The 15028-nt window shown below is 40.7% G+C and overlaps 1 protein-coding gene across 3 annotated transcripts in view; it reads right to left on the bottom strand.

Moving 5' to 3' along the window:
• Positions 1-373: 373 nt before the first annotated feature.
• The window catches only part of ITGB1 (integrin subunit beta 1), a 43808-nt gene continuing 29153 nt past the window's right edge, over positions 374-15028 (bottom strand). Inside the window, exons 11-17 of one of the 3 annotated variants that reach the window (XM_064703989.1) lie at positions 14794-14996; positions 13568-13806; positions 11878-12100; positions 10882-11114; positions 8625-8791; positions 7802-7882; positions 6265-6289 (exon numbers count right to left, since the gene is read on the bottom strand). In XM_064703989.1, the coding sequence (XP_064560059.1) occupies positions 7808-7882; positions 8625-8791; positions 10882-11114; positions 11878-12100; positions 13568-13806; positions 14794-14996 (1140 nt within the window). In that variant the 3' untranslated portion in view covers positions 6265-6289; positions 7802-7807. Of the gene's footprint in view, positions 1588-6264; positions 6290-7459; positions 7883-8624; positions 8792-10881; positions 11115-11877; positions 12101-13567; positions 13807-14793; positions 14997-15028 lie in introns of those variants that run through there. The other 2 variants (XM_064703990.1, XM_064703988.1) reach the window with 2 other exon arrangements.

Below are 15028 nucleotides of genomic sequence, written 5' to 3'. Positions count from 1 at the left end.
AAGCTCTCTTAATGGGCCACTTAAATTCAAAGCCTTCAGCATCTCTGTGGGAAAGCAGCCTAACAATCCACAAAAGCATTTTGAAACCAGACTTGTTAAGGAAACTGGAGAACATGTAACATAATGAGTGGACAGGTTAATGCACATGTAATTAAATACTGGCCTAATTTGACAGCACTGGTAATACTGCATAGGGGTCAGTGTTCCTAAAGGTCTTCTTCCTGTGTGACATTAACTCCTTTCAGGGCATATTTGGTATTATTACAATTACTACCTTGCAGAGATGCAATTCTCAGGTTTTTTGAATAGTAACAACCTCTATCCTCTACAAGATAAAGAGACAAGATCAAGTATTTTAAGGTACTTTTATTTAATAAATAACTTCAGTAATAGCATTGTAAAAAGTGAACATCTGTTAAAATAAAAAGGCACTTAAAACAAGAATATGACTATGATGCAGTTTGAATGGTCAGAGGCAAATATACATGGCACATGTCAAGAATGATGTCTGACTCTTCACATGACAAACTATGCAATCTTAGCTACAGGGTAAAGGCAAATTTACAGCTAAGACTGCTCAAAAAAAAAAAGGAAAAAAAAAGCTTGTGTTGATACAAAAATATTACAAAAAGAATGGCAACCAAATACGTTAAAAAGATTAGAAGGTGACAAAGCACCAGGCTTGAAAGCAAACAAACATTACAGAATAAAGACACAGCATCACTAAGGCCCTTAGGTGATCTGAGGATGTCTTGGTAAGGTACTTCATGATACTGCCACCCAGGGCTTGAATTTACAAAGAAAAACTAAGTAAGTTACCAGTCAGCAACTTCTTCAGTAATGGCACGTGTTTTAAAGCTATTTTTTCCTTCTTAACATTCTTCTCAAAACTTTTCATTTTAACCATAACCTGGCAATATACAACTTGAAAATCAAAGATAAGTATGCACACGCTTTTCAGTCTTGTACACTGCTCCCCTCCAGCTTATTCAACTTACCAAACACTTAATCATTCATCTAGCAAGTCAAAGACCAATTAACCACCAGCTCCATGCTACATGAGTTTAATTACATCTGCAAACTCAAGCCCTGATTTCCCTGTAAAGCTAAAAAGTTTAATACTAAATGGCTAGGCAGAGCCCTCATGCTGATTGCTTTAACCCCTTCCCTCCCAGTCCTGCCATGCAGCACCATGCCCTGCACAAGACCCGGATTCACAACACGGGAATGGGAAAGGTCAAAAAGGCACCATGTGTCCTGGGCTGACTAGGCTACACAGTCTCAAGTTTTTTTTTTTTTTGTCCAACCTCTGGCACCAATTACTCTTATTTGCAAAAAAAAAAAAAAAAAAAAAAAAAAAATTAAAGAAAAAAAATTTACATAAGGTCTATTTTCACACAGGAAAACAAACCTGTATGTAATTCATTAGTAAAATCACTGCAGCTTGCCCTAAATCTATCTTATTGTGACTACAAAAGTTGCTATACTGCATACAGTGTTGTGAAGTAATACAAGCAGTGTTCATTTTCCCTCATATTTAGGATTGACCACAGTCGTCACTGCACTCTTGTAAATAGGATTTTCACCCTAGAAAAAGAAAAGAAAATTATATTAACATTTAAAGATATGAAAAAAGATCTGTGTTTGCAAGAAGCATAAAAACCAGCGTAAAAAATTACCCATTAATGCTTTGCTTATACACACAAACAGCTTAAGTCAAACTAATTTTCCTTCTAGTAACTTGAACAAAGGCATGCACAGCTAATAAATAAAGCAAAGGGTTAGCAGGATCCTGTTCCACTTGCACCACAGAATTCCTTGGAGGCAGCTGAACCCCAGGGCTCTGCAGCCCAGGGCATTTTTTAGAGAAGAACAGAATTGTAAACACCAATGTTTGACACCAGGACTGACCACAAGCCACATTCTGCTATAATAAACATTTAAACAGCTTATCTTACATTGTAATTGAATTCTAGAAACAACTTGGAAAGACTGCTAGTATTTTGCTAATACACAGTCAATATCTACAGTGAACATTCAGTACTTGTCATTCTCATTTTATTCCTGCAAGTCTCCCCAACGCCCATAAGAGGAAAAGGTACAGATAAAACAAAGAAACTTTTGTACTGGTGCAGATGCTGTAATAAAACAATTATTTCTACTGATATGAGACAAGCCTACAGAACAATTGCTTACACCTCTCTTGCTGAGATTTAAAACCCCCTAAATGAAGCTTATTTTAAGCTTCCTTTTCCCCCAGGTTTCCTTCTATCTCAGTACATCTTACTTCATTTATGACATCCTTGCACACCTCAGATGAACAGCTTGAACTCAACATTAACAGATAAATCTTCACAGGAGAAAGGACCACTGCTAGAAGGGCCTGGAGCTGCAGCCTGAACCTCAGCCTGAATGAATGCAGTCTGTCAGCATGGAGCTGTCTGTGCACACACAGCTGATTCCTGAGAAAACTGAGCTCAGTGAGGATGTGAGCTCCAGTACTGCCTGGCCAGGGCTGGATCTGCCCTTCAGCACAGTGAGGGAATCTCTGTCCCTCCAGAGCTCCCCACCCCAATCTGAGATGGGCTGTACAACCATATTGACTCAACTCCATTTACAATATTTCAGGTTAAACCAATTTTTCCTACACTCAATTAAACGATGCACAAACACCAGGTGTCTATTTTTCAGGGTCATAAACCTGGAAAAACAGTTTGGAATACCACAGAATGTGCCAAAGGCAAGCAAGAACCTCACTTGGTGTGAAATTTTCTCATCATGGCTCCTGGGAAGTTTGCTGCCTTCTGTTTGCAAGGCCCAGCACAGGATGAGTAACTGCTCCACCCCAACACCAGAGGCTGCAGCTGCTCTCATGGTTTCTTTCACAGAAAAAGGGTTTTTCTCCTCACAGCCAGCTTCTCTAGCATGCAAAGAGCAAGGATGCACATCCAGTTTTGCCTAGATCCAAGAGATCTGTCCAGGCAGAAGCTGGACTGCCAGACAATGGAAGTCAAAGCTCTCTGTTCAGTCTTCTCAAGATCTGAGTCGATGTCACCTGGACAGAGGTGAAGGAGGAGCTGGGTGTTCAGTGCTGGCTGTGCTCCACAAATACAGTGGAACAGAAAAATCCCTTCCCCCTTCTATCAGCTCCCAGGCAAATGCTGTCTTGATTAGAAGTGTATCACCTACTGGTCTGGGAAGGGATGAGGAGCAACATTTGGTTGGAGTTTTTTCAATTTTAAATCATGGACAATCATGTGATGTGGCTAGTTCTCAGGCACACTAATTAATCAATGCAAAATTAAGACCTTCCCTAATATTTTTAGCAAAAGGTGCAATAGTAACATGCAAACAAAATGGGAAAAACACGCAGGGATGAGGGATTTAATCTGGAACTGAAGTATCTCTTTATGCCTCAAAGTTCTTGGCAATGTACATTGCTTATTTCCTTGACAAGTTTTAACAGAGAATTCTTAAAAATATAAATATAAACCAATAAAGTTTATGATGCAGAGGAAGTCTGTAAGCATAACAGGCTGCATCATGTGCAGAGTAGAAGTTATTGCGCAGCTCCTCCATGGCAAGGCATTATGCAATATTTGTGCTGTGTGTAATGCTTAGCCTCCAACATTTTACAGAACAGACTCCCCCCAGCACATACAGGGGCTATACACTCACATCTTCTAATTTCTAAAAGAGAGAGAAATTCTACCAGATAGCCTAGGAATGAGTCTAAAGGTAAGGACTATAACTTCAAAATTTGCTAGGCGCTACTCATACAACTAATTTGAACCTGAAATCAGGCTTAACATACAATTTGAATAACAAGATTGCAAGTTTTCTACTACACTGCTTTTTGAAGAGAAGTCAGAATTGAAGTTCTCATGCTGTTGATTTAGCATAAGCCCTATAAGGATATTGAAACTGTCCTGCCTTCCCTTCTACTTGCACTTCTCAGAAGCACACAGTGGGATTTAGGTCACTGGATAAAGCACTTCACTGGCTGTCTCCCCATGTCAGGTCAGCGTCTCAGTTCCCATTACAAATAATGGAGATTTAGTCAATAGTCACAACTCTTCAGCTTAACTCAACCTGATATATGATCAGCTAAATGGCTCCTGAGGCTCTACTGCCTAAAACTGCAACACAGGCACCTGATGGATCTGCAGGTTCCACTGCCTACAATTGCAACACAGGCACCTGATGGATCTGCAGGTTCCTTCCCTGCTCTCTTCTAGTGAAGCCCTGGCTGCTCCAGCCACCCCAACCACCCTGCCTTGGGCCTGGCTTGGCAGGGTCTCCTGCAGACAGCTCTTCATTAAAATAAATATCCACCAATCCAACATGATGCTCCCCTCACTCAGGGCCCCTCACAGCTGGCAGAGAGTATATATTTTCAGACATTAGAAGCATTCCAATTTTTTCACTGGCCACTAAAACATGGGATTCCAAACTTGACGTCTTAGACTAATAGTATGATTTGAAATGCTCCCTTTTATTCATGGCACTGCAGAGAATTCACTGGTTTAAGCATGCAGAGTTAGGGAAAACACATTTGCCACATACCCCTACAAATGAAAACTCCATGCACACTTAAACCAAAATTAAAACTAACAAACAGTAACCACATACAAGACTCAGCGAAATACTGAGCAAAATAAAGATGGAGGTACTTTCAAAAAGTCTTTAAAAGACTGGGGTGTTCAAAGGACAACAGTTCAGTCCAGTGTTACATAAAGATGAAACTATCACACAGAATAGTTCTGTGTTCAATTAACCTTCTTATTCCTTTTGCTGCAGGGGCTCAGTGTTTCAACAGCCACTGAATTACCTCCATGGTGGGTTTAAGACCTAAGCCACTGTAAGAAATGGAGTTAAAGCTCATGCACACGCTGTTCAAGAGCTGGCTGTGACTGTTCCAGCCCCGCCGCTGTCCCAGCGCTGCTTCCCAGGAGCGCGGGGCCGGCTCTGTGCCCGGGCGGCCGCCAGAGGGCGCCACCAGCCCCATCCGTCCGTCTGTCCATCCATCCATCCCTGGGCCACAAACCAGCGCTCACTGAACACAACAACTCACAGGAAAGGGACTGAAAACACGGTATCTCTGCTCCCACACCCAGAGCAACTCCATCACTCAGCAGCAAGGCAAGTCACAGGAATAAAACCCAACTCAGGAGAAGGACAAGTCTCTGCGATTTTGAGCGCTTTGAACTGTTTCTGTTTTTTTTTTTTTTTTCATTTTAACCAGCTGCTAATAAGGCTAAGCAAATTATTATAGACCTAAATTTCTTAAATTTCCCATATTTTATTATTAGTGTCCAATACAAATGTGTTTATCACTTGTGAAATTCAAGACGACTGAATTTGGAGTCTGTTTGAAGATGCTTAGCAATGCACAATCTATCCCCATGCAGGGGTGGTAATGGCATTCACTACAGATAGCAGCTCTGTGGTTTAAATTTGTAGCACAGCTTTTTAGTCCAGAAGAAATTTATCCTTAGATTTGTTACAAGCATGATTGCACAAAAGTTTTTATGGCTGGTTGGGGCAGAACCTGGGCAAACCCAGCTGTTTGAGCATTGAGCACTGGGATGCTGTGGCATCATCTGCACCACCATGGAGCAGCACCAGGGAAATACCTGAGTACCTGGTCCATGGCAAACTCCAGGTGCTGCAGTTCCCTCACCACACAGCCTCAGCCCGTGTGTGGGTGATGGCTGTGGGACAGGGGAGGGGTCACACAAACTGCACACAGTTAATTTGTGGATTCACACACCTGGAGGGAATCTACTACGGTGTGATTTTCATATAATGGGATTTCAGATGACTTTCCTGCCTTGATATTACAAGGCAACTCTTCATCTAAATGAGAGTCTATGGCAATAATCTAAGACCACCAGAAAATCTTATCTATAGGGAAAAGCAGGAACTTGTTTTACACCTCATGGCTCACCTACTTTGACAATTCTGACCTCCTCCTTTCCAGTGGTCCGTAAGAACAAACCCACCTCCCTCTCTCCCCAGACTTCTAATATTTCTATGAATACCAACAATTATAAAGTCATGTTTAAAAAACCCACAGCACACCCTTTCACACTTTTAACCTTCACATCTGAGCGAGCCAAAAAGGCAGAAGTCAATCTCTCCATTTACACCAGAGAAAAGCTTTTTGCAGGAAATACATTTTGAGGAGAAATGGCAGCACCAAACATTACATCCTGAAGAGTCACAGGGTAGAGAACAAGAGCACAGAATGGAAGTTACACACCGTATGGGTTGTTAGGTGCTTGTCCTGCATGCAACAGAAAGTACACAATTAAGTGAATGGCAGTAGAACAGGTAACAGACTTCACCAGATGGAGTATGTGAAGTGTTAGTAAGGACCAAAAACTCAATTTCCTCCCCAGAATAATTGGCTCTGGGAAGAAGAATGAAAGGGAGGTGAATGTGGTTGATGTAGCAGGCAAGAGGAATGTTGTTTACAATCCATTTTAGACACACTGCAAAGTGAAATGATTGTGAAGACAAAAGGAAAGTATTCATCAGGAAGGGCTTGGAATGCTACACAAAGTATTTGGAACTGTTGTCACAGTAAGAGCTTAAATATTCTCAGTTTCTGCTTTCTCCCCTTATTTTTCCTTTACAAAAGCTTTTGAATAAAACGCTGAAAAGGAAGACAGCACACAGTATAAAATTAGAGATACAGATCCTTCCTTTCCACAGGCTTCTGGAAAAAACTCCATGGATGTTTAATGGATGTGCTGCCTTCACAACTTCTTCATTCCCCTCCCTCCAATCTCACCTCTGCACTACTTTCTCTTAGAGCTCTTCTGACATCCATTCCCCATGTCAGCCTCCCTTTCCCTCCTTCCCCAGCAGCTGGGGGTCCCAGGGAGGAGAACACCTCCAGCACTCATGGAAGGGCAATCTGAGTCTGCAGAAGGCATCAGCTCATCCCTGGTGCTTCCCTGACATCCTCTCCTGGACACTGCTGTTACTTTGGGGTGTTGGGTGTGAAGAGAACTGAACTCAGCAGCTCCAACCAAATGAGGTGTTCAGGCTGAGTTTAGGAGGGAGTAGAAACTGAGTGAAAAATGCATCTAGAGGGGACAAGAATATTTCCTCCTGTCCTATTAATGTTCCATATCTATAGGACACCCTATAGCTGGCGAGGTTACAAGGACTGTGATATTGCCAGTTTCAATAGAAATAGGGATGAAAAAAATACGGTGCATATTTAATTATAAAATTAGTAGAGTATATGCATTTCATAGCTTAATTACAGACTAGGTCTATACTACGTTAAGAAGCCAAAGCAGTTGACAAAAAAAAGTAATGCTACTCTGCATGTTCACAGAGCTATTCCAATAAAAACAGGGATATTTATAGCTTGGATATTTTAAGAGTATCTAATCTAGCTTAGCAAAAATATTGATTTTAAGCAAACTGACTGCTGATTTGAAGAACTAGAAGACAAAGCATCTCCTGTGTGTCTCTCTACAATCCAAAAATATTCTTCAGTCTTAGGAGCTGCTCTATTATGTATCCACACATCTAGAAAAAAACCTAAAAAAATCACTTGCAGGATAGTTTAAGCCAGTACTGACAGTATTAGTAAGTAAGCAATCTCACTGTCAAAACCAGTTAAAAATGTTCAAGCTGCATTCTTGAAAGCCCCACAATCAAAGCAGAAGGAAGATACACTGAGCAAGACTCAAACTGTGATTAACAGACTGTGACACGCAGTGAGTATGAAGTACATGCAAAGGGGGAAAAAGGAAAGAAAATGAAAGGAGATACAAACTGAGACTTAGAGACCAGCTTTACGTCCATAGTTTGGATTCTTGAAATTGTTAATAGGGCTCTTGTATATTGGATTTTCTTGCTGAAGTAAAAGAAATGGTCAATGTCGAATAATTCAACAGGAAAAAAAAAGCAACATTCTCAACTATCACTGAAAAAGAATCATGCTATATATAAAATAAAATGTTAGTAATTTTTTCCCCAGTGTGAGAATAATCAATTTTCTTAAATAAAACCAAAAGGCTTCCTAGGACAATTTTTAAAAAGATATTTTCTTATCAAGCCCATGGGGTGTTGTCTTCTACAGAACTGTGGTGAAGGGGCTCTTGATTAGCAGACTCCTGACCCTGCCCAGAAGCAGCGACTCCGTAGCCTATGGAAGCCACAGACCACAGGCTTGCTTTCCTTGCACATTTCTCTGTTGACAAAAAGCTGGGAAGATTTCAACAAACCAGTACCAGCCATGATTTTGTGACTTTATGGAAGTCTCCCAACTAACCCTGTGTGAGCATTTACAAGATTTCCTCAATCACTGCAAAATTTTCTTCTTCGCTTTCTACAGAAGTGACTCATCCTTGTAATAAACGTTTTAATCATAGGCTGTAAAGTGTGGTAGAACTGCAAAGCTGAACTGTTCTGTCACCATCACATTTCCTCTCTGAAATGTTATTTAAACCTGAGCAACTACTCTCTTTTCTGCCTCAAGAAACACCTCTCCAAGAGGGCTGGTTATAATCTGAAACACTTTAAAGCACATGAACAAAAATCTTCTATTTTTCCTCCACTATTGTAGCTTTTGTGCATAGAAAAGCTTCTTGACTCACCGTATCCCACTTGGCATTCATCTTCTCCTTTTCAAATTTAGCAAATTCTCTTCTGTCATGAATGATCATTAGTAGTTTCCAAATCAATAATAATGCAAGTCCAATAAGAACAATTCCAGCAACCACACCAGCTACAATGGGAATGATGTCAGGACCACTGGGGCATTCTGGGGAACAAAGCAAGGGAAACATGATTTTCCAAAATGGTAAAGGTAATGCATATCCAGAACCTGTTAATGTTTGATTTTGTACTGAAGCCAATATTTTAAATATCAAATATGCCAATACTACTTTTCTTTCAAACAACAGAATTTTTGGAATATGTACATCCTGTAACATTCCAGCTTATTTTTATTCTTCTAATTTGTGTTTGATCTTAGCAACAGAACAACCTGTTCTGAAGATAAAGTCTATACACTGCTTACCCCTTAAGCGAATTATTTACAATATTAAGAGTAAAATAACTAGCAACTCTATTTAAACATGCAAGAGCTCCAAGTCAAAGCTGTGGCAGCACAAATTCCAGCCAGCAGAACAGGCCCCACACACAGAAACAGAATATCCTGAGTTGGAAGGGACCCACAAGGATCATTGAGTCCAACTCCTTCCCTGCACAGGAAGTCCCAAGGATCACACCCTGTGCCTGAGAACATTGTGCAAACACTTCTTGAGCTCTGTCAGGCTGGTGCTGTGACCACTTCCCTGGGGAGCCTGCCACCCTCTGGGTGAGGAACCTTTTCTAATATCCAGCCGGAACTCTCCCTGACACAACTTCAGGCCATTCCCTTGGGTCCTGCCATGGTCACCACAGAGATCAGTGTGTGTGTGCCCCTTCTCTTCCCCTCACGAGGAAGCTGTAGACTGTGATGAGGTGCAAGGTGATTTAAAGTGGCTGACACAGAAATAATAATCCTCCAAATCAAAATCCAACTCCACTATTAACATAAAATTCCTAATCATCACAAACTGAAGAAAGGCTTTTGCAGAGCTGAGTGCACAGACTGAAGGAGTCAGAAGCAAATGAATGCAAGTCCTGTGCAACAGAACAACTGTGGATAGAACACAGCTTCCCCCACACTCCCCTCTTTATAGCTGCCTCTGCAAGAGTCAGGGAAGTGGGGAGGGACACGACAGGAATTCCTTGGGAGCCAGTAAGGAACAAATGTCTGCTCCACAGAACACAGCTCTACTGGCCAGAGCTTGGTCCTTCAGCACTGGCATGGCACAAATTAAGGTGCCTCCTCATGCACAATGGGCTTGATTCACCTTTGAGCTAAGGCAGTTTGAACATGAAAAGGTCAGGCCCCAAAAGCATAGGGCATATACAGCTTGTCCTAGGAGAGAGAGCTCCTCTCTACTGTGGACTACTTTGGTAGAGAATTTAAAACATTCTGAATTGAAGAAGTATTTATTTCTAAGAGCCACTGGACTGTGTTAAGAAATGATCATCAAAATGAGCATTCTGAAAATTCCTCATGTATATAATACAGCACTAAATCTCTAAGGTGTACATTTTCTATCAGGCTTTTAAAAATCAGGAGACCAGAAACTGTTAATGTACAGAACCATAAATTCTGCACTGTTAGATGCAATATCCAGTGATTCAAACTATCAATACTATTGGTAAAGAAAAGATAAATTACCGATGGAGCTATAGAATTGTTCTCACTTTCTTTTTCCTATCCGAAGATTGATCTATTAGGGATTAACTAAACAAAATTATTTTGGGATCTATTACTGAAGGTACCACAGTCAAGTCAAAGTAAAGGTTCTCAGCATAAAAAAATTCAAGCAGTTTGCAGCATAGTACACAATTTCATGTAGACTGATCCCAAATTATCAAGAAAAGGAAAAGGAACAAAACCCCACAGACACCATTGTTTATGACAGAAGTGTAGTTAAAAAAGTTATCAAATTTATCTAAATAGGACTTGCTACAGGAGAGATAAAGTAAGTCAGAGTACATCAAGTGCAAACAGGAAATGTTTCAACAAATATGCATATCTGATTTACCTTTTGTTTTTAAAAAATAGAATCTGTTTCTATCAGCCCAAGGGTTTGAAAAATCTAGATCTAGGGAGACACATGTTTTTCTAAAACTTTTTTCTACTTTTTTTTCCACTTGGACATGCACAAGTGTCACTCAGGTAACAGGCGCCCATTTCTGAATGCATTTAACTTACCCAAACCAACCAGAGGCACCCAACAACCGCACAAATCAACAACAAAGGAGGAGCAGGCAACATCATGTTCCTACCTGGGGTCTCCACCACGTGGACATTGGCTTCACCATTGGAGTTGACAGAGTAAGTGAAGTAGAACCAGCAGTCATCCACGTCCTTCTCCTTGCAGTGGGACAGGGGGTCGGGCTGGCCGGGCTGCGGCAGCTTGTCGCGGCTCTCCACGCGCGTCATGTTGAAGTGCATGCACTCCTGCGAACACGTCTCCTTCTTCTCACCCTTGTCAAAAGCTCTGCACTGAACACAGTCCCTGGGCAAGAACAAAACAGAAAAGTGCTTCTGAATGTGTTCATGGAAGATTTCTAGCATTTAATCTCAAGAAATGTTATGGACAAAACACAGGGCAAAACACGCAAAAAACCCCAACCCTTTAGCCATAAAGGTTAGGAAAAAAATAAGGTAAGACATGGCGTTGTACCAGTCAAAACATTTATACACCTTGAGATTAACAAAAGTCCTTTTCATAAAATCCTCTTTCCCTGAATGACCCACAGGTTTGAAGGACAGAAAAAACCCCAAAGTTTTTCAACACCTCTGTCTGGGAAATGAATACTCTCAGAGAAGGCACTGTAAGAACAGGGTACTTAGAGTGGAACACACACAGGTTAAAAAGAACAAACTCAGTGATGAGCTTTACAGTGGGGTATCACTGAATAATTCATTGAAAAAGGCATATTGAACAGGATTTTTACACTAAAAATAGGTTTTTTTCTCAGCACAAAGTGAGTTGCACAGGAATCCTCTTAGCCACTAATCCTAAACATATTTCAAAGTTTTCATGCAGAAAACACTAGGTTTCTAGAAACCTGGATTTCCAAAGGGAAGGATGCAAATTTCACTGGCCCACACAGGTCTAGGTTTAGTTATTGACTGTCAAGTTAGTACTTTCAGTATTTCTTTTAAGTAAAAATCTTAGCTGAAGTTTTAACTATCAAAGGCTCTGTTTTGAAAATTCTCACATATCACAAACTCAAAACACACAGAAGCTGGGACTTGGTTTTCTGGGTACGTACTTGTGCTCTGCACAGACACCGAGGCAAGTCTGACACATTTCACAGGTGGGGCCTTGGAATTTGGGATCTGTACAGTTACAGGTGCCACATTCACAGGTTCCTCTTCCATTGCAAATCTGCCCATTTGATGCCATACACGGTGTAGTATCCAAGGAACAATCGCAGGCGCTGCCAGTGAAGTTGGGGAAACACTCACACACTCTGCACTTGCAGATTCCATTTCCTGTGCAGTGAAAGGTATTGCAATGAAATCAAGTCCAATAAAAAAACATCTGTGACTGTGAGAAATAAATGTTCACCACCTCAGGGTACATAAAAGAAAAAGAAACCATGGCGAGACAATGAAGAATGAATTAAGAGGTACAAAATAAATTTTAGCTCCTTGAAAGACAACTTGCAGGCATTTGTCCCCTTTTCCCATTCTCCTATACATCTGGATTTCTTTTCGTAAACAAAATAACAAGATGGAGGAGTATCAGATCAAGAATAGTATAATGTGATGACCATATCCCCCGGGTGGAGAAGCATGACAGCACTGCTCCAGTTCACAATCTGGCATGCACTGACTGCTATATGAAAATATGGATGGATGTAGACCACTACAGATAAATTCCATGCTCCCGTCTTCATATCTATCACTATACAAATGTATAAAGCAAGACTTAAAGGAGTGCACTAACAGAGTATTCAAAACACAGAAAAATGAAAGCTTTGGCTCCACAGGACACCAACATTCAGCTGTTGTACTCCTGACCTCACACACCCAACCCAACTTCATGCCCCTTACACTCTCTGCACAAGCAACAAGATGCCTTTATACTGATCTGGATGACACGGAAAGGTCTTTGGCTACACCCCTCCTTCTCCAATGAATGAAGTGTTTCAGTCAACACTTTCCTGTCACTGTGTACTCTGGAACATCACCACCATTGCTCCCATCCTTTGCAGAGCAATACTGGATTCTGAGCAAATCAGACAAATGAGGTGATCTCACCACTCAGAGCTTAGTGGCTTCTCTGTTTTATTTTTGCAGCACAGACAACACTGAGGTAGTACTGAGTTATACTCCTATCAAATACTTCCACATGCAAAGCAGCAAAATAATTTAGACAGTGGCTGCTGAATGGCTTTTTAAATTGCTTTTGATTTCAGGAATTAACTATCATCAAAGTCTTGCCTGAAGTGCTTAAAGTGTTTTTCTGGATCTTGCACATTCTGGTCTTCACTTACCTTTCAGAACAGTGTCAAGCAGTTCACTGGTATCCTGTCAAGCACCAAAGTCAAGCATTCACTATTACAAGTAAGCTGAGGGCATTCTCTCTTTCTATTGACACAGTGCTTACACTGAGCCAGTACAACATTACAATCTCAGGACAGCTGTCTCAGCCTTCTTTACTGAAATACCTGAGAGTAATTCTGTAATAAACAGCAGAAGTCAAGTTCACTTTACACTCTTCTTGGAGCTGTGATTGAAGGAGGTGAAATATGCATTAACAGACTACATGTTCAGAGGGCTGTTTTATTAACAGACAAGTGTTTGTAATCACTAAATCTGTGAGTATCCTCATCTCTGCTATCAAGTGGCTTTGATCTTTTAGCTAAGTATCCCTACTCTGCTGGGTAGAGAAGAGAAGACAGACTTGTGAAGTGCTGACCAGCTTTGCCTGCAGAAAGCTGAAGCATCTCTCACCTCCACAGATCAAACCATTTGATCGATCACAGTTGAAGTTGTCACATTCACAGTATTTGCCAGAATACACCTCATTGGTGTTCTCCCTTTTCTTGCACACACATTGTCCACAAATGCATTCTCCATTGTTACTGCAGATTTCTGTGCTGTTCTCCCTCCTGCAGTAAGCATCCATATCCTCACTATTTACTTCATCTGTGCTACATTCACATAGTCTTCCGATTCGTCCTTCATTACATCTGCAAGGTAAGAGCATGGCTGAAAATGTAACCTTCATTGAAAGACACAAAAAAAAAAGTCCACAAGAATAGCACAAAGAACAGCACTAAAAGTGCCTACTCTCTCAAGGGATGTTTCAACTTAATCTTCAAATGAGGTTTCCAGCAGACTATGTACCAGTTCTTGAAGGCACTGGAGCAAACTGGACTAAGTTGCTTTTATGCTGATTATCTTTTCTGAAATTCCAGGTGAGAGACTATGTGTCACTCCCTCTAACTAAACTGTCACATAATCATTATTAATCCCTCTCTCATGTGACAGAACAGTAATTATTTCTCAAGTGACAACAACTGTTCCCTGTAACTGCTGTCGTATTTCAATGAAAAGGCTTTTATGAACATCAATTAAGAAGAGTAGATGATCTTCAGAGCTGCCAAACTGAGAACTTCAGGGATCAGCACTTCTCATCATCAAGGGTAAGATACAGATGAGCAAATGGAGGTTGCTCTTGTTCCCATCAGTGATCAACAGACTGGTACACAGTGTCCATCAGAGACAACAGATCATTGAGAAGCTGCTGCACCTACAAAAAAAGTCTGTGCTTACCCACAGGCCTGTTCTCACCCACGTGAAACCAAGTGGACACCAGTGACAGTGACACCAAGTACATGAAGTTCTTCTACACATAGATGGGAAGATCTATTCTCTTGATTTTAAAAAGGAACACCAAAAACTGATCTATATCCTTTAAAGTACTGACTCAAGGCCAAGTTTGAATTCTGACTCATAAAACAATGCTGATCTAATGATCAATATTTAAGCACAGGGATTATTTGCAGAGATATGGCAGTATTTCAGAGTATCCTAAAAGAAACAGGCCTGTAACAGCAATTCTTGCTCTTTAAAAAAAAAAAAATTAGGGAACCCAAGTAAACCCTAATTAAGGAAACAAAGATCTTGCTCGTATTCCTCTTTTGCAAAAATAAAGAAAATGTGTATTTATTTACCTGCAGGCACCACATTCAAATGTTCCATTTCCTGCATGGCAGGCTGGACTATTAGGTTCTCCTTCACTCTGACACTGACACTCACAGATGAACTGAAGATTAATTTCAACTTCTTCAGTGAATCCCAGGGGTTTAATTTTAATTGTTTCATTTTGTTCTTTCTTTGGACATTCATTAGCTGTTATATTAATCTCGAATCTAACCTAAAAAAATAAGGAGTGTCATGTTACTACAA

Source organism: Zonotrichia leucophrys, chromosome 2 (genome assembly GCF_028769735.1).
Source record: "Zonotrichia leucophrys gambelii isolate GWCS_2022_RI chromosome 2, RI_Zleu_2.0, whole genome shotgun sequence".
Taxonomy (NCBI): Eukaryota; Metazoa; Chordata; class Aves; order Passeriformes; family Passerellidae; genus Zonotrichia; species Zonotrichia leucophrys.
This window is presented reverse-complemented; position numbering and strand designations above follow the sequence as displayed.